We start from the raw sequence: 19,270 nt of genomic DNA on the forward strand, positions 1-19,270 counted from the left end.
GTGCTGCTGCATGTCCAAGTTTATACAGCTGATAAACCTACTATCCTTACTCCGTATAGCTCTCTACTAATTTGCTATCGCAATTGGCGCTTCGCCTTTCGGGTGAAACTGCGAGAAATTTTTTGCCGCTAGCGCGGACGTGCCTTAACCGGAAGTGGACTGTTTTGAGAAGTGCGTTGGCGACGAGGAATGTGACGTGACATTTGGAGAAGCACTCGGTGAGGAAGAGAGACCAGCCGACGAGGAGAGTAGCGAAAGAAAGAGCGAAACGAGCGAGGGCCGTGTTTCGATCATCAAACGCATTTAACTCCGCTATTACGGCACCATTTTCGAAAAATTCTCGGGGCTACGTGTTCGTTGTAGACTCGTGCACAACTGCAACACCAAAACTAATGGCGAATTCCATTGGGAGAACAGGAGCACTCAAAAGCACGCTGAAAGTGCTCGTTCCAGAGGCGACGTGTTTCAGTGGTCGAACAGGAGTGGGAGAGCCGTCATCCAGTGGTAGAACAAGAGCAGTTTCGCTGCGCCGAGAGCAGCCAGGAGCAGTCCGCACTGCACTCGTCTGAAAAGCGGAGTACGGAGGAAGTCACATGACTTAAACCGTCATATCCTCCTCATTTTTTTATTTTGCGTCAGCCGATGCGCGCGGCGGCAATGACGGCAGCCAAGCGTAGTTGGTGTTTTGGAACCGCTGTTTTTGATGTCGGTGATACTAGCGAGCTTCGCAGCGATTTAGCGACAGATCCTGGCATTTCTAGTCCGCCTTGCTTCTCGTTGGATGCGCGGGGGACAGCGGCAGCAAAGCGTCTTCGCCTTGCTGAAGTGCTTGAGACGCTCGACGGTGACAGCAGCGAAAGCTGCTGGAGCTCAACTTCAGATTCAAGTTGCAGTTTCATGTGATCTTCGCAGGTCGAAACATTGTGGGATGCGTCGGCGCTGCACAAAAGTACGTAGTACGTGGCCGCAAACGGTGACAGTTACGCCCGACAGATTACAAGACGATCACGCGTGTTTTGCCGCTCTCCTGCAGAGAATAGTGGGACGTCGATTGCTTTAGTCACATGGTACATTTCTCCTCACACGTCCCCCTCCCACCTGCTCTCCGAATGCACGCCGTATTCCAGTGGCGGGTCGAGTGTCCCTGCTCTCACTGCGCTATCACCTGGCTCCGCACTGCGCTTCGCCCTGCTCCTGTTCTCCCAATGGAATTCGCCATAAATTTCGACCTCTGGGTGGTTTAGCGGCTCTTTAAGTCACCTTGCTGTAACTTGTTATATTGACTACTAATTAACATTGTTGTACCATTTACTATCTTCAGTATTACTACTGATTAGAAGGCGGGTGTTCTACCTCTTGATTCCAAGTTGGAATCAGCTAGCGCAAGACCGGGGTAATTGGAGATCGCAGGGAGAGGCCTTCGTCCTGCAGTGGACACAAAAATAGGCTGCTGCTACTGCTGCTGCTGATGATGTAATACTACTGATGTCTTACAAGATGCTGATTTTGTTACTGCCTGTTGCCGACAACGCCGGCTTCCTCGTGGGACATATAATGCGTTCGCATTATTAACTATAGACGGTTTTCAGCAGCGGTGCACGGGCGCGGCCATGTTTGATCACGTGATTGCGCCGGCATGACTGGCCTTGGGTTGAAGGCCAGCGAAGGAGCCGTACTGCTGTAGTCGTGGGCGACGGTGCGGCAAGCGGCGTTGTTTCGGGTCCACCGATGGACAGCGGCTGGATCGACGACACAAAGCTTTGTCCCATGGTTCAACGATCATGTAAGTGAACCATTGTTTGTCATTTTAACGTTGTATGTGCTCGCGCCGGAGCGCTCTGGCGCTCGATCATCGTGCATGCGCGTCGCTTGTTCGCGCCGAGCGATTCGAGCTCATGGAGGCTTCTTGTGCGGCGTTCACGTCAGTTCGCTACTTCTTTTTCTTTTGTGGTTAGTGTGGTGTACTTAAGCTACGATCTGAGCTGTTTGATGTGGTTGCCCAGCCTCTCGCGCTTTGCTTGACGGCCTCGAAGTGTATGCTTGAGCGCCGAGTGAAAAATCCGTGTCCGCTTGTGTGTTGACATCTCGCTCGCTGGTATTTTAGCTTACCACATACGTTGAGGCAAGCGTTTGCCTCGATACTGGTGCACTGATCTCTGCAGAATTCACCTGCGCGGCGGGCACGCAATAGTTTCGCGTAGTTGACTTCAGAGCGGCAGATTGTGATTGTTGGATGCACTAACTGAATGCCCCCGAACGGGTGTTGTTTCATAGTAAAACCCCTGTCACATGGGCACGTTCGATCGCAATTGAGCCTCGATCCGAATCCAGTGGGTCGTGATCCGCAAATCGTAATCGAAGTGTCCGATTTCGATCGGAGACCGACGTAAGTAGCTTCTAGCTCAGTGGGACAGAAAACGAGGTACAGCGAGAAAGAAAGAGATCCGAAGAAATAACCCTCTAAAAAGGCCGTTTTATTTTTATGCACGTATAATTTTGAAAATATGTGTGCTGCGTCGACGCCATGCACGTAGTTCTGAGAGTTTGAACTTTCAAACTCTTCATAGGAGAGCAACACCAGCTTAGTAATCAAATATGTATGAATTATTGAAACTCCAGAACTATAATTTATCAATCCAAACGATCAGTTTAATATCAGACTGTATCTATCGTGTTATTTTAGTTCTTTCAAACATCTGCAGATGTCTTGAGGAGTAAATAAAAAATCAGCTTTCTTTCATTGCCTTTTTTTTTTCATTCCCGCAGTACATACAAATGTTTCTCCCCTATTCCAGTTGTCTACGACTACATGGTCAAGGCAATCGACCAAGATGGGAAGCCTGCACAGGACTACAGGGGGTTTGCAGAGGGCATCAACCTTTTTGACAGTGGCAATGTTGGGAAAGCTTTGTGTCAATCCAAGGATGGCATCTGCAGCATAAAGCTGTGTTCCAAGCTGCAGTGTTGGGTAGGGATAGTCCTTGGTTGGACGCCCATCAACAAAGTGAATAGAACATGCCCGAAAGAAAAGGGTGATTCGTGTAATATTTACAATGGTTTGCTTTTATTTGAACGTAAGAATAAAGGAGTCCACATAAATAAAAAGCACGCACATGGGTAACGCATGCAGTTCTTATTGCAAACTGCCACAAATGTGACAAAAAAAGCCAATAGCAATGTGCTGCCAATGTCTTTTCCATAATCACAAATAATGTCATAATTTCATAGTGCCAAATAATGCAACAATTTCGCGATGTCAAAAGAGGCTATGAAAATTAAAGTAAATAATATATATATTCAGCATGCGCTTTGGGGGAAACCTGAAAGACACAAGGCAGTAGGAAACAGCTGATTTGTAGTTACCACTACTTTAATACGCAGCTAATCAAATAATGTCAAACTGGTGAGTTTGAAATTATTTACTTTTATTTTCATGGTTTCTCTTGACATTTACGATAAACGATACGATAAACACGCAACCAACGCTTATAGCGTTGTTTAAAACAATAATTTTGTGCTACAGCGTCAAACACAGCTAGCTTTCGCGCACCTGTGGCCACAAACAACGCCAGGTCTACGTTCTGATCACACCGTGCATCCGATACAGCAGCGAAACCAACATATGTAAAATCAGACGCGCAGGCAGGAATTCGTCAAGCTTAACGATTTAAAAATGCGATTCAGATAGCACTTTTCCAATCTTTTTGCAGGAGTTCTCACCGCGACAACTAGTACGCCTTAATTGGCACTGATCCCGGCGCATATACGCACGTGGCGTGTAATTTCACTTAAGGATAAACATCACTGATAGCAGGTGACTGTTCCAATACGATATCGCTAATGCTTGTGTTCTGCCACGGAAACACCGCACGTTGACCTTAATGTACAGCAAGCGCAAGATGGGAAGTTGATACACTATTCCGCAAGCCGAGCGCGTTCGCTTATTCGGTACTATGATCTGCCACTTACTCTTGCCGATGTGCCTTAATTGAAGTTCTTTCTCTGTAGGTTCGCTATCCAGCATTGTCGGGTGAGCTTGTTTTTCTCTCCTTGAAGAAATCGGCGCATGGAAAACGGCCTCGGGCACGGGCAGTCTTGATGCAGCTGTGGCGCGTGTATTTCACACACCGACGTGTTCCACAGCTTAATGTCGCCATCACAGTTTTTGCATCCGACCACAGCACACGTTTTCCCTCTTAATCTCCACATGGAGCAGAATATTGTTCGACGTTTGACAAACTGCGCTTGTTAAACGCCGCTGGCTACGCTTTCGCGACTGAGCAAAGGTAGTTTCGTTTGCGCGCCCAAGGCCAGAGATGTCCAACACGCGCGGCGCTCCGGTGGCGCCATCTGATTTCAGTTGCACAAACCGGCTGCTGCAAATCGTCTATACAGGGTGTTTCAGCGAACACTTTAAAAATTAAGGCAGATAGCATAATTCTAGTCCGTGAGCTGTTCTACTCGTAGAGGCGGACATTACTTGCACAAAAAATTGGAATGCATAATCGACTAATTTACAAAAATTCACTAAGATTTTAACTAATTACCTTATGGCCCATATTGCAATTGACAAATTCTAGCCATGGAGTTCGCAAGGCGGATCCACACAACGAATTCTCAGGATGACACCAGTTTCGAGATAATAATTTCCGAGCTTATCGGAGAAATGCATTGGCGTTCCAGTTACTTCCTTAACAAAACTTTGTTTTACGCATTAAAGCACAAAAGTAACAAACGTAACAAAACACCGCTGCCCATGTTTCGCGCCGTGCAATTAGCGTGCTCTCACGGTTAGACCGGCGTTATGGTAATTCCAGAAGTGCCAGCCATTAATCCGGATTAACTGACCTCCGTTAAATCTGTCACTGCAAGAAATATCAATTATTTAAAAAAAAAAAGCAATCGAGGTCTCACCGAAACTCGAGTCGCTGCATTCAAAATCCGGGGGGAGGGAGGTATTCTGTAAGAGTCCACCTAGTGACTGTCCACTTCGGCTGTCGCCATGGGCTGCCGCTTCGCGAGCGCGAAGGGGACTGGCTGGTACCTTCGTGCTCGTGAAGCGGCTGCTAATAGCGACAGCCGAAGTGGACAGCCCACTAGGTGGACTCTGGCAGAATAGCCCCCCAGAAGGCTGACCTTTACACCACGAGATCGCGAACTCTTCCGGGCAATCAGACCGGATTCACTTCATCTCCATTTAATCTGTCACTACAAAATAATAATAAACCAGCGAGGTCTCACCGAGACTCGGATCGCTGGATTCAAAGTCCAGAGTGCTGACAATTACACCATGAATCTCTTCCGACGCCGGGAATCGAATCCGGGATTTCTGGGTGAAAGCCAGATATCCAATCCACTAGACCACGCGGGAACATGATCATGGTAGAAGCATGATATATAGCTCACGATTGCCGCTGGGGTCCAGCGCGCAAGCTGCTTTATGCGTCACTTCAGTGGATGCCGTTCGTGAATGGATTTCCAGCTGTTGCGACTGTATATACGCAAGGCGCTGCCGAGTAGGCGAGACAAGACGCCACTGCGACGTCAGGTTATAATACAGCACATGCAGCTGATCGCGACGCGCTGACAGCAAGCCCGAGGACTCGGTTAGCGGTGGTTAACTTTGGGGACCCCATCTCGTAACGATCCTTTCCATTTTACGTTCTTTTCGTCGTTCGCCATGGGTTCGGACGTTGAACGAACGCAGCCGCACCGCCTTTATCATTCGTATCAGCCACGGGGTGCTATGCAGGATAAGAATTGGATAACGTGATATGGAAGGTCGCAAAACGCGGTGCTCGCGGCGTCCTATTACATTTTCTATTGTTCTTTAATTATCGGTGCCTGTATTTTCTTACGCACCATTTCTCTTTCGATTCTTTTCTTATCAGGGTCCGTATTTCGGATACGATCGGTTTGATTTATCAACCTTATCAAGCGTGGTGTAGAGCCGCTGATCCCAGCGGTACCGGTGACGCATCGACGTTTAAGCAAACGTCCGAGCAAATGAGCAAAACGGAACGTTAGAAAATACGGCACGGTTGCTTTTCCGCTCGTCGTGGCCACGCAGTCAAAGTGTTTTTGGTCCAGATAAAGTTTAACAGCACGACACTGGACACAGAATAAAACGGCAAGAATACAGTGCTACAACCGAATGCTTTACTTCCGGAAGCAGCTTAAGACGTGCGGACACTTTCGTTGCTTTATGCAAACGCATGTGAAACGACCAAACGCGTCGTGCATGAGGCGTGTACTGCAGCCGGGTGTCCTCTCTCTCTCGCGCTTCCCTCAGCAAGACACGCCGCGCCATCTTGCGGCGGCGCCGCGAAGTCCGGCGCGAAAATGGAACGGAGGCGGTCCGTTCCATCGAGCCGCACAAGATTGGTCAATTTTGGTCACGATTGGTCAAATTGACCAATCGTGTGCGGCTCACGGTTCAAATTGACCAATCATGTGCGGCTCGATGGAACGGACCGCCTCCGTTCCATTTTGGAACGCGTACAAGATCGTGCCCCTAGTGACCCAAGTTGGGGCCAAAGAGGTCAATTGAAGTGAGACACGTACCTAGTGCTGCATACGCAGGAGATGGGCCCACATTTTTTAGACTGCACTATCTTCTTTATCGGCCCATATTTTTGGTTAGATACAAAGAAGAGAGAAAAAAAAGAAACTTTTTTCTTTTCTTTTTTTTTTCCTTCACGAGGTCCCTGGTTTTTAGCGTTAGCAGCGTGTGAATCCGCTCCAGTAATAATATGAAAATTAAAAAAAATCAGCGCATGTCTTGTTACTTCTTACCTGCCGTTTTAGTAGTGATATCGCAATGCAATTAACGTTCGCCAGATTCGCCCGGCTTTCTATTCTGATGCAATTCAGAGAGCCAGCGCATGTCCGATGTCCGATTTCATCTTGCCTTCAGTCTTCGTGTCACCAGCGCTACCGTAAGACAACACAACACAACACAACACAACACAACACAATGAATGAATGAATGAATGAATGAATGAATGAATGAATGAATGAATGAATGAATGAATGAATGAATGAATGAATGTGATGTAGGTAGAGAGGAGGTAAAAGAAAAAGAAACATAGACGAGAATATTCAAAACGCATGCTTCGGTCACGCCGCGCAATTATAGCTCGCGCGAGAACAACACACACACACACACACACAAAAAAGAGAGAAAAAAAAAAAGATTCAGGTCTCACCGAGACTCGAACTCGGATCGCTGGATTCAAAGTCCAGAGTGCTGACCATTACACCATGAGACCGAAAACTCTTCCGACGCCGGGAATCGAACCCGGGCCTTCTGGGTGAAAGCCAGATATCCTAGCCACTAGACCACGCCGGAACGACGGAAGGAGAAGGCATATTGCGTACGCTTTCCACAGATGTACGCACGCATATACGTATGCGATGACGTAGGCTTTACATCAGACTAGCCGAGGCACGCACTCGACGTGTCTTTTCCAGCTGTTGCGACTGCGTCAGTCGGGAGCGAAGCGATGACGTCATCGCGCTGCTTGCTGGCTGGGCGAAGGTTTCGCGTGTCACCGTCTGATGGCAGTTCTCGTCGACAGCCAAGAGGCAAAAAGAACATACAGACATTGTATATACTAGAAGGTCTGGTAGTCAAGCCTAGTAAAAGAAATATTGAAAAAGAGGAATAAGGAGGGAACAGCTATAATAGAAGGGAAAAAAAGAAGAGAGAACTGAAGGACTGGAAAAAGATTCTCGGAAAATAAGGGCGAAAGAAAAACGAGACAATGGAAAAGAAAATGATAGAATAGCGACGAGACAAAGCATCGCGTTTATTATTTTTTTTTCTGTACATGAAAAATTAGCCCAGAAACCTCGACAGTCTTGGAAGCTTTTACGTGCGCCCTGCCCTCCCATGCACCTGCGTTGTTGTTCAATTCAATCGGCCAGGTAACCTGGCCGATTTCATGTCCTGCATATCGGAGGTATGGCGCAGTGGTGTCTGATGTTATTATATTCGGTCGAGGAGAAAAAAAAATGGGGTGAAGTGATGTAAGCGATCTTAAGAGCAAGATACAGTGGACAGACAGTGGGAAAGTGTGTAAGCAACCAAATGCGTAATTATCAGTGCTCGTTGTGTTTGATTAATTGGGTTGTCTATTAGTCCGTCCTTGCTCCGCCACATATGCTAAACACCTGATTTGTGAAGTCATGCATTTTAGCGCAATTAAAGTGAAACACAAAATAGCAGAGGATGGAACACCACGTCTGATAGGTACCGGCCGTCGTGTCCGGTCTTCTGGTCTTTTGTGCTTCGTTTTAATTGCTCTACAATGGCTTCACCATGTATTAACCAACTTTCCCAAGAACAATTCATGCTAAATACTTAATTATCTCAGTTGGCAGAGTGACTGGCCCGGAAAAGCTCTAGTGCGGAGTTTATCGCCGGACTAGGATGAAATCTTCAATCTTGAAGATTTCTTGTTATTTTTTTCGTCATGAACACGTACGGGTCGTTACGCAAAAAAAGAAGAAAAAAAAAAGAAAAGAAAAAGTTGAGCTTAGTGTAAATTGCAGATGGATGCCAAGTTTTCATCTACAATGTGACATGCACGCCTTATCCGGTTTCAATCGCAGGCGGCTTCTTCTTCGCGCAAAAGATGCGGATGACGAACGCGGTCACCATGCTGGACCCGTTCCAGGAGCTGTACGGCCGCTGGATGGGACTGCTGCTGTGCCTGCCGGCCGTGTGCGGCGAGATATTCTGGACGGCCGCCATGTTGGCCGCGCTGGGTGAGCAGCAATTAAGGAACGCGTGGTGATCGAGGGTCTGCAGACTCTGTACTCACTCATGTTGAACACTGTTAGACTCAGCATTTCAGAGTTGTAGCTTGTCCGTTTGCGTATTATACTTCACGGAACCCATGGCGATGATGTGCGGTTTTTATTTGCTAAAGGGCCGGGATACCGGATACACCGGGATACCGGATACACCGGGATACACCGGATACCGGAGACGTATACGTCCCCGGTATCCCGCAGCGCGCGCCATCCGGTCTCGGAGACCATGTACAGAACCTTGGCCTCGGGAATCGCGCCGCTGCTGCCGTCTACGTATCCAGATTCCATAAAGGTCGGAACCTTTAACGCGCTATATATATATATATATATATATATATATATATATATATATATATACAGGGTGTTTCAGCGAACACTTTAAAAATTCATTTAAGGTTGCCTGTGCAGATAGCCCAATTTTAATTAATGAGCTGACACATTTAATCACAATTAATGACACACACACACACACACACACACACACACACACACACACAACACACACACACACACACACACACACACACACACCACACACACACACACACACACACACACACACACACACACACACACACACACACACACACACACACACACACACACACACACACACACACACACACACACACACACACACACACACACACACACACACACACACACACACACACACACACACACACACACACACACACTACACACACACCACACACACACACACACACAACACACACACACACACACACACACACACACACACACACACACACACACACACACACACACACACACACACACACACACACACACACACACACACACACACACACACACACACACACACACACACACACACACACACACACACACACACACACACACACACACACACACACACACACACACACACACACACACACACACACACACACACACACACACACACACACACACACACACACACACACACACACACACACACACACACACAACACACACACACACACACACACACACACACACACACACACACACACACACACACACACACACACACACACACACACACACACACACACACACACACACACACACACACACACACACACACACACACACACACCACACACACACACACACACACACACACACACACACACACACACACACACACACACACACACACACACACCACACACAACACACACACACACACACACACACACACACACACACACACACACATGTTCCATCGTTTCACCATCTTCACCGCAGAAAAAAAAGCACGTGCTTCTTCTGCCTTGGTGTACCTCGCTTTATAACTACGGGTTCTAAGGCATCCTAATTTCGCTTCGAAAAGTAAAGAGGTTCCGTTTGAGTTATCATCATGAGATTGCCTCAGCCTCTGTGACTCTCTCGCAACACGTTTACTTTCTTTCGTATTCCTCAGTACTTCTTCAAAATCAACTTTACTCTTTGCTTCCCTCACTTCAAAACTTGTCCAGCCCATATCACCCTGCACAGCTTTCCAGTGACCTTTGGCGTCCCAGTGACCTTTGGTTGCCATCGCGTCCTGATTGTATACCCTTGACTACCGCATTTCCAAAAGTCAGTCCTGGAACCATTTCACCTTTCTATATACCCCGGAGCACCTCGAACCTACATATTGTATGCCCATAGTGCTCCGTGTGTCATTATGGCCGAATTTCTCTTCCCCTTTGCTATTATTTTGTTTTTGTTTTTTCCTGTTTCCATACATATATCGCGTTCGTTTATCCATACACCAAGGTATTTGTATTCTTTTACCCGAAGTACTTCCTGGCCCTGTGTTGACACTGTTTGCGCACTGTTTTCATTGAATACCATAACAGCGAATTTTCTAACGCTAAATTTCAATCCTAAATTCTCATATTCCTGTACCCAAATATTAGCCAGACGTTGCATATAACTTTGACGGTTACCAAGCCACACAATGTCGTGCGCATAAAACAAACGCGGGATGTGCCGCTCTGCTGTTGCGCCCGCCTGTTTGTATGAGAGAATAAACTCTTATGTAGATTCCTTCTATAGCGCTCTTTCCATCGTTACCATGTATACATCATAAACAGCAGCGGGGATAAAGGACACCCCTGTCTCAGTCCCTTGGTGATATCAACTGTATTTGTAAACTGTATGTATAAACTGTATAAACTATATGTATGAAAATGTAAACTGTATTTTCCAGCTGTATGCAGTCGTATACAGTAGCATACGACTGCATATGAGTGTATACGTCTGCATATAGTCGTTTACAAAAGCTGTATAAAGTCGTTGCCTAAGCCTTCCCCCGCCAAAGTTTTGCTGTCTACGTTGTCATACTCTCCGGTAATGCCTAAAGAAAGCCACATGTAACGGTCCGCTTTCTTCTCTGCATATTTCAATACAGTGAGTAAGAGCAAATACGTTACCGTTCAGACGCCTACCGATTCTGAAGCCATTCTGAAGTTATCCCAGTATGCCATTATGCTCTGCCCATGCTTGCAGTTTTAATTTAATCGCCTGCATTGCTAACCAGTATACTATACTGATCTAATGTCAACGGTCTATATGAGTGAATTGCATTTTCCCCTACCTTTAAAAATTAAATTCATTCTACTGAATACGGAAAGGTGGAACCATGTGTCACCGCTATTGTAAAATGCGGCTCTAATCGGCAATTTATTTACGACGCGCCACCGCAGACGAACGCGCACTTGGTTTCTATTGTGGTCGAAAAGGCAAGTAACGGTGGCAAACGTTCGTATTAAACTGAACCCTCTCTTCGATATACTATCTTTGTGACAAATAGGAGCGCCAATAAGATATCGATTAGCTGGAAGTATCATGCATACCTGGCGCTCCTATTTTATGCAACACTCAGTATACTTGAGCGCATGCGCATGTATAGTCCTTGGATTACGCCGACAGTATTCGCGAAACTTAAAAAAAAATATCGAAGGCTTGGTCTTCAATTCGTGGCTGACTATTGTGAGGTGTGCGCGCTATTGCATGACCTGTGTGTGACACTGCTTAATGGTATACGTTACCGCACGTGTGCGGCGCTGCAGGTGACACGGCGGGCGCCATGCTGGAAGTAGACTCGGGCCTCTTCATCGTCATTGCCGCGATGATCATATTCTTTTACACCGCGCTGGGAGGCCGATACTCGGTCGCCTACACCGACGTCTTCCAGTTATGCACCACGGTGTTATTCCTGGTAAAGAGCCTGTCTTTTTTTGGGGCGTTGATACGACAAAGGCATAGTAGACCATATGAGGTCGAGTCGTTCGCGGTAATCAATCAATGGGATAACCTTGAAAGAGTACTCCGAACGAAAGTCATTGCAAGGCAGAGAATACGCCGTTAGAAGCGTGCGTGTATATAGTTATGGAAGATTTTTAACGCTCATAAGATACGGAAACTATACTTAGGTAAACATGTAAAAAGAAGAAATGCTCCAATGACCGCTGACACGATTTGACATGCGTGCCGTAATTTCGACTGGTGCCGCAGTGGGTGTGCGTGCCGTACGTTCTGAAAAGCCCCGCCGTGGGAACTGTGACGGGTCCCGAGACCGACTGGGTCGGACTGGCTCCGGAGTCGAACGCCGGCCAGCTGTTCGACAACTTTCTCATGACCGCCCTCGGAGGCATCCCGTGGCAGGTGGGTACAAGGTGGACGCCAAGGGGGAAGTCCTACTAGATGTGACTGCAAAGTCAGCGGCAAGTCGGAGATGCAGGAAAGGTTGTCCGGGTTGTCGAGGAACAACGAGTAAATTCGTTCCTTGTGCTGCCTGATTATCTTCTCTTGTGTCAGTCTCTGCACGCTTTGCCTTCCTTCACGATGGATAATGAGTACTTCATATACGTCGATAAACAAGAACATTAAGAAGAGAGGGACGGGTAGACATGAGCTTGAACAAGAACTTGAACAACTTGGAATTTTTGGTGAGTGGTGAGCATGTGAAGCGAACGTATATTCTGTGCACAATATGTAGCCAGGTTTACGTTAATAAAAGATCAGGGCCAGTATTCACTAAACGTGCTTACGTTAGTATATTACGTAAGAGTAACCACGGTCCAATAGTGACAGTGAGCACATTATTCATGAAGGCCACCGACCAATCAGAAAGAGTTCTTACGAATAAAAACGTTTGTGAATTCGGCCTCAGAAGATCGGTCGGTGCGCGCTCGGTCGGTGACGCGACCTCCGGAGCCTCGGAGCAGATTGCCCTTCGGCTACCTACGCTTTTGCTCTTCGGCAAGAATGGCGCGAATCGCGCACGTTCAACGAGCAGCCCGAAAGACCAACTATAAGTTCTGTTTGAAATCAGTAATACAGTTTTGTCATCTTTTGTTGCGATATCAATTATACGGACACTCCAGGCGCATTTCCGCCGTCGACGTCGCCGTGATGTTCCGTATAAAGCTCAAGTTGCGCTTACACCATGGCCGCGCACCGTACGCTGCAGCTGCGGGTGAAAGCGTACGAAGGTGAGTCGAGGAGGGTGGCTAGATCTCTCGCAGGCAAAGGAAGAAGGCGAGGTGGAAGCGCACCATCTTCCTCAGCGCGAAAAGCACCGGGAGGTTATAGTATGGCGCGGCTGAGCGCTTGAAAGTGATCTGCGATCACGATTGCTTCGTGTGCGTTGTGTACTCGCCGCTTAGTTCGCGCTGAAGCGAGAGGCAGCACGAAGGTCAATTCGCTTGCTGCTTCTGCCGGTCTTCTTCACGCCAGCGTTTTGAAAGCAAGTGTCCGCGCTCGTCGGTTGAGTAGAGTTTGTTTGCCTGTGCACCCAAACAAACACCACTATGCTTGTTGATTTAGTTAGTAAGCGAACGTTTACGACCAAGCAATCGATGCTTTGCGTTTCGGGCGGAAGTGCGACTTTTTTAAACGAACCGTTTCTGTGTTTTTCTCTGGCCTATTTGCTAATGACATTACAGAGATGTTCACTGGGCAATATCGAAACAGAAACAATAATTGCCTCCGCTCACAGGCAATTATTTCCCGGAAAATAAAGGCATAAACAGAATTTTCAAATAACACTAGACGGTATAAATGAATTTAGCAGCTGTCTTTAGCACACCTTCAAACCTCACAATTTTGGCATAATGGTCTTGCCCGTGCAGGTCTATTTTCAATGCATTCTGGGCTGCAAGAGCCGACTTCGCCGCCGAGGTGCTTTCGTATGTGGCCGCCCTAGGATGCATCGTCATGGCGGTCCCGCCGATGATCATCGGAGCAGCAGCTAAGACCACAAGTACGTATACTCACTGCTGAGAGCAGACAGCGAGGGATGATTACCGCAGTGGCTGTTTCGTGCATACTTCGTGTTCTTTGTCCCGTTTTTAGCGCGGTTAATAGCACAATTACACGTTAGGAATGAGTGTTGCAATTTATTGATCTGCCAGATATAGTTATGACTCAAGACTGGAAAACGGGTCGCCGATTCACTGATCCGGTGAATCAGTAATAGCTATAATAGTTATAATAGCTATAATAGTAATAGTTAAGCTAAAAGGTGTGCGCATGCAGCGGCGCTGATGATGCGCTTGACGCAGAATCGAGGAAATGGGGATAACTATAGCGCGAAGGGTGTGTCTGCATGCGGTGGCGTTTACTTGGGTTGCCATGAGGCCCAATCAGTAGCGCACCCGGGATCTCTGCAATGGGGGTGGAGCAAGCACTTTGCATAATATGCAATTTCCTTGCTTTGGCCAGAGGAATCCAACAGGAAATAAAATGCCTAATAATTACAATAGTGACACCAAGGATGGTAACGATGTTTATTTCTTCAGTGTTTTTGTTAATCGGGCAAATTCGACCTCAAGCCGCCTCCTGAATTCTAATGTCAATGTGAACAGAGCGCTGAAGGAACACGTTGGACTGGTGGGGCTGGACGCGTAGGGGGGGGGGGGGGGGGTACAACACCCGAACCCCTCCCCCACCCCCGGTCGGTGCGCCACTGGGCCCGATTGCTGCTTTTTATATCGCAAGTATATATACGTATTCCGGCAAAAGGACATCCAGAATTCGTTAAGAATGCGCTTTGTAGCATATTATCGAAAAATATGGCATGATGTAAGCATTCTAGCGGCAGAAATATCAATATGGTAGCGATGCGCCGTAAATACAGAAAGTGCAATTGTTGCAAGGCACGTCTTCGGCTGGTCATTTTCAAGCAGTCTAGAACAGTATAGAATGCGGCCGCATATTCGACATGGTTGAAAAAGAGCGCTCGCAACGTGTTCGGTTGGTTCCACCTGCGCGATCGGCTCCGGTTGAGGGCATTCGGAGGTGCCCCGACTGTTCCATCCGATCGGCTTAGCGATCTTCCATAGAAGCCAATACGTTCGAAACATGGCGGCATATCGGCGGTTCATGGGGCTTAGCGCCATCTGTGTGAGGAGGAAACATTTCCGGCGGGAGAAAAATAATTAAAAATCCGTTGTTAACAGAAGTGACGTCATTTTTTTCTCATAGGCGCGAAATTTGTTTTCGGAGGCGTGTCATTAGAGCTGTATATTCAAATGCCCCGCCATTCGTCTTGATGGGCGTTCTGAGCTTTCAGCACAGAAAGCCATGAAGGTCAGCCGTAAGGGTGTCGAAATCTCATCGCTGCACAGAACATACTTTCTTTGGAGGCCGACGAACGCTTTGGGCGTAGATTGCGTAGAGTGCTCATCATTTCGTCGGACGCCAAGCCCGTCGGCCAGCGCTGTCGCACGAAAACAACTAAAGTAAATAAGTATCTGACGGTCGCAAACTCACTACTTTTGGCTGCACAGGTTAAGAAACAATACAACTACCCGCGTCACCTAATTCAGACAAACGTCGACATGTAAAACAACACAACATGTGAGGGGGGCGTATTGTAACAGGTGAACTTTACAAGCGCGCCTTTCCACGCACTCGAATTGCATTGCATTGCAAGTGATAGCGGCGTCAACGCCCGCCGCTATCGATGGGCGCTCTCACGGTGGGCGCTGAAAAAAGGTATTTATTAAAAATGAACATGTAAAATAGAGTTGTATCTTCTTTTCTCGCCATGCGTATATAAAATGGATTAGGAATTTTATTTTCGTTGAATGAATCTGAATGAAAAACGTTGAAACGTTTTTTTTTTTTCTGTCCCAGTGTTTATTCCATCCAAACATAGTCGCGCTTCAATCACTGCTCCCATAACCACCCTTGCTGATGTCGGTGACAATTGGTTCTGAACCGCTTTTCGCCCGAAGCTTCGCGATCTATGTGGATCGACCTTGCACATGCATTAAATTTAGGCTACGTGTACCGGAGTGGGCCGACTCACTTTCTCGCACCAAGAAACGATTTTCTCGCAAGCGTGCTGCGCAGCATTCAGAATTGCTGTTTCTTACTTAATGTGAAGCTATCCACGAACATCACGCGCGAAGTGAAGAACACAAAAAAGCTCTCTGCGCCGAACAGCACAATGCGAAAAATCTCAACTTACGGCTGAAGTGACAAATACATAAGCAATTTGCAAAGTAATGAAGGCAAAAAAAATGTCACAGTTTCGCCCGAAAGGCGAAGCATCGATTGCGATAGCAAATTAGTAGAGAGCTATTCGGAGTAGGGATAGTAGTTTTATCGGCTGCATAAACTTGGACACATTGGCTTACTAACTGAATTAACAATCGTGGTGTCAGCGCGCACAAGCAAACATGAATAGATCACACTGAATGACCGCAGCCAACGACTCTCAAAACGCTGGCAGCAAGCGCAGGTTCGCGCGGCCTATCTCTTCAACGGAAACTGAGCGGCGAATGCGCAGCGCATACAAAGGTCAGAGCCGTGTGGAGATAAGAGACGGTGCGGGCGACCGGCACCGCCGGGCAAAGTGCAGAGGAGAAGTTGTTGGCAGAGGAGAAGCTGCGCCCCCCCCCCCTCCCCGCCTCTTCCCATTTCTTGTTTTCGCGTGGGACATTGAGTGGCAAGATACGACTTTGGTGCCGGAGCACAGCGCCGCCACGCCTCCCTCCCTCCCATACCCCCACGGCCTTTCGCGCGATGGTCGCGTTTGCTTTCCGCCGTGCGTTCGCTCTCTGTGATAGCGCGCGGGGGAGTTCGTCCTCCGTGATAGCGCGCGGCGACGATTTTATCGCCCTTGGAATCTATACGGAACCTCACGGCGACGGCGACGACGACGGCAGAAATCCGGTTGAAGTGTCCATATAATTGCTATCGCAATAAAACGAACGGAATGAAGGCGTTCTTACCAAGCAGCAGCCAAGCAGACAGACGTTCAGGCAGACGAACCCAGCGACGACCACGGAGACGTTATCGCACATCTTTTATAGAGTCGCCTTGCCTGGGCATACCATGGCCGATATTTTGTAGAGATGCATTATGCTTTATTCTATATTAGTCTTATCATCCACCGCTCACGGCCGGCTGATCCCGTTGATAACGTATACAGCCACATAGGCAAGTAGACGTATAGTACACGAGAAAAGTTACTACAGTAGATAACAAGTACGCGCGTTCCCTTGGAGACAGGGAGTGTTATATTACCCTCTAGCTGGCGGCACGATCAGCTACAGAAGATATTATTATACCTCAGCCGCTTTTAGGTTGGAGTGGCCGTATGTGAGAGCGAATGTAGAGTGTGTATTTGTCGTTGGAGCCAATAACTGCGCTCATGCCACGAAGACATTAATTTAGATAACCTCCGTAGTTTTTACGGTTACCTACGCAAATTACTTCGCACCCTTATTTGAGTCTTAGTTATTTCGCAAAAAAAAATATACATCGTCGTTAAGCAGTTTTGTCCCGTGCGTGAGCCTGTTATCGCAGTGCTTCTTTTGTGTGCACTGAGAAAAAAGTAACTGATCATTATTCATTAAAAAAAAAAAAAGCACCACCCAAGCCCTCCGTACAGATGGTTAGCCAGCGAAGCTGAATCGTGTGACCCCGGTGTTTAGCAGTGGGTTAATCCCGACGCTGTATTGAAGCGTTTCTCAATTATTAAATGCGAAGCATTTCTTGGCAAACATTTCCTACTTTGACAGTATCTATCTATCTATCTATCTATCTATCTATCTATCTATCTATCTATCTATCTATCTATCTATCTATCTATCTATCTATCTATCTATCTATCTATCTATCTATCTATCTATCTATCTATCTATCTATCTATCTATCTATCTAGCCGCCTACGTCTTTGTGCTCTCATGGTCGTTTCGTTAACTTGGTATGTACCAAAATTGGCATACTATGACAAGAGTATATGACGAACGTAAATGATATGTCATGACATGAATCTCATGACATGCGTGTCATGTAGGTCATAAAACAGCCGATTACGTCTTGGTGATCTCATGGTCTGCAAAAGGATGGATAGTTGGGCGAGTTGGTACGGTAACATATTCTTGGTATAAGCGCGAAGAAGACACGACGGTGGCGGAAGAAGACAGGACGAGCGCTCGTCCTGTCTTCTTCCGCCACCGTCCGTGTTTTCTTCGCGCTTATACCAAGAAGATCTCATGGTCGTTTCATTAACTTGGTAGGTACCAAAACTGATATTGTATGACAGGAGTGTATGACGAACACTAATGATATATCATGACATAAATGTAATGACATGAGTGTCATGTAGGTCATGACAATGACCCAGCGAAAAATATAAACACAAAAACCACTGAAATGGGTTCGTACGTGGGTATTAAGTGAAGGAAACGCTAATGGATGCTGGTAGAAGTCATAGTCATGAGCATGACTAAGCAAAAATGATGACTCAGCAAAAAAGATTAACACTCAAAAACCACTGGAATGGGTTCGGACGTGAGTACTAAGTGAAGGAAACTTCACTTAATGATGATGGTAGAAGTCTCATGGCCATGACTGAGCAAAAATGACAGTGACTCAGTGAAAACATATTAACACTCAAAAACCACTGAAATGGGTTCGGACATGGGTTTAAGGAAACACTAAAGGATGGTGGTTGAAGTCATAGTCATGAGGATGACTGAGCAAAAATGACAATGACTTAGGGAAAAAAGATTAACACTCAAAAACGAATGGAATTGGTTCAGATGTGGTACTAAGTGAAGGAAAAGGCTAAAGAATTGTGGTCGACGTCATAGTCATGAGCATGACTAAGGCTAACGCCTTAAGGTGTCTTAGGTGTAGCTGAAGGGACTCCTGAGGACTGACGACATGAATGTCATGACATGCGTGTGATGTAGGTCATGAAATAGCCGCCTACGTCTTGGGGCTCTCATGGTCACTCGGTTAACTTGGTAGGCTCCCCAGACACTGCTTCGCATAACATCGATTCCCACACGGCGTGGGATCTGCCGGCATTATTTGGTTACATGTTTGTCTTTCTAGTGGAACTCTAGCGCCAATGGCGGGCGGATGCTGATGCGGATGCGGCTTACCAAGCGTCTCCTCGCGGTAT

The 19,270-nt window shown here is 47.0% G+C and overlaps 1 protein-coding gene and 2 non-coding genes across 4 annotated transcripts in view; 1 reads left to right on the forward strand and 2 right to left on the reverse strand.

Moving 5' to 3' along the window:
• LOC119444170 (high-affinity choline transporter 1-like) overlaps positions 1-19,270 on the forward strand; it is a 78,390-nt gene that overhangs the window by 45,495 nt on the left and 13,625 nt on the right. Inside the window, exon 1 of one of the 2 annotated variants that reach the window (XM_049664184.1) lies at positions 14,013-14,104. The exons of the other annotated variant lie outside the window; for it this stretch is intronic. Coding sequence (XP_049520141.1) covers positions 14,059-14,104 — 46 coding nt within the window. The 5' untranslated portion in view covers positions 14,013-14,058. Of the gene's footprint in view, positions 1-14,012; positions 14,105-19,270 lie in introns of those variants that run through there. 2 annotated transcript variants of the gene reach the window in all.
• Positions 7,200-7,271, reverse strand: Trnaq-uug (transfer RNA glutamine (anticodon UUG)). Its single transcript has one exon. It is a non-coding gene; the product is annotated as a tRNA-Gln (tRNA).
• Positions 7,280-7,351, reverse strand: Trnae-uuc (transfer RNA glutamic acid (anticodon UUC)). The gene has a single exon. It is a non-coding gene; the product is annotated as a tRNA-Glu (tRNA).

This window comes from Dermacentor silvarum, chromosome 3 (genome assembly GCF_013339745.2).
Source record: "Dermacentor silvarum isolate Dsil-2018 chromosome 3, BIME_Dsil_1.4, whole genome shotgun sequence".
Classification (NCBI taxonomy): domain Eukaryota; kingdom Metazoa; phylum Arthropoda; class Arachnida; order Ixodida; family Ixodidae; genus Dermacentor; species Dermacentor silvarum.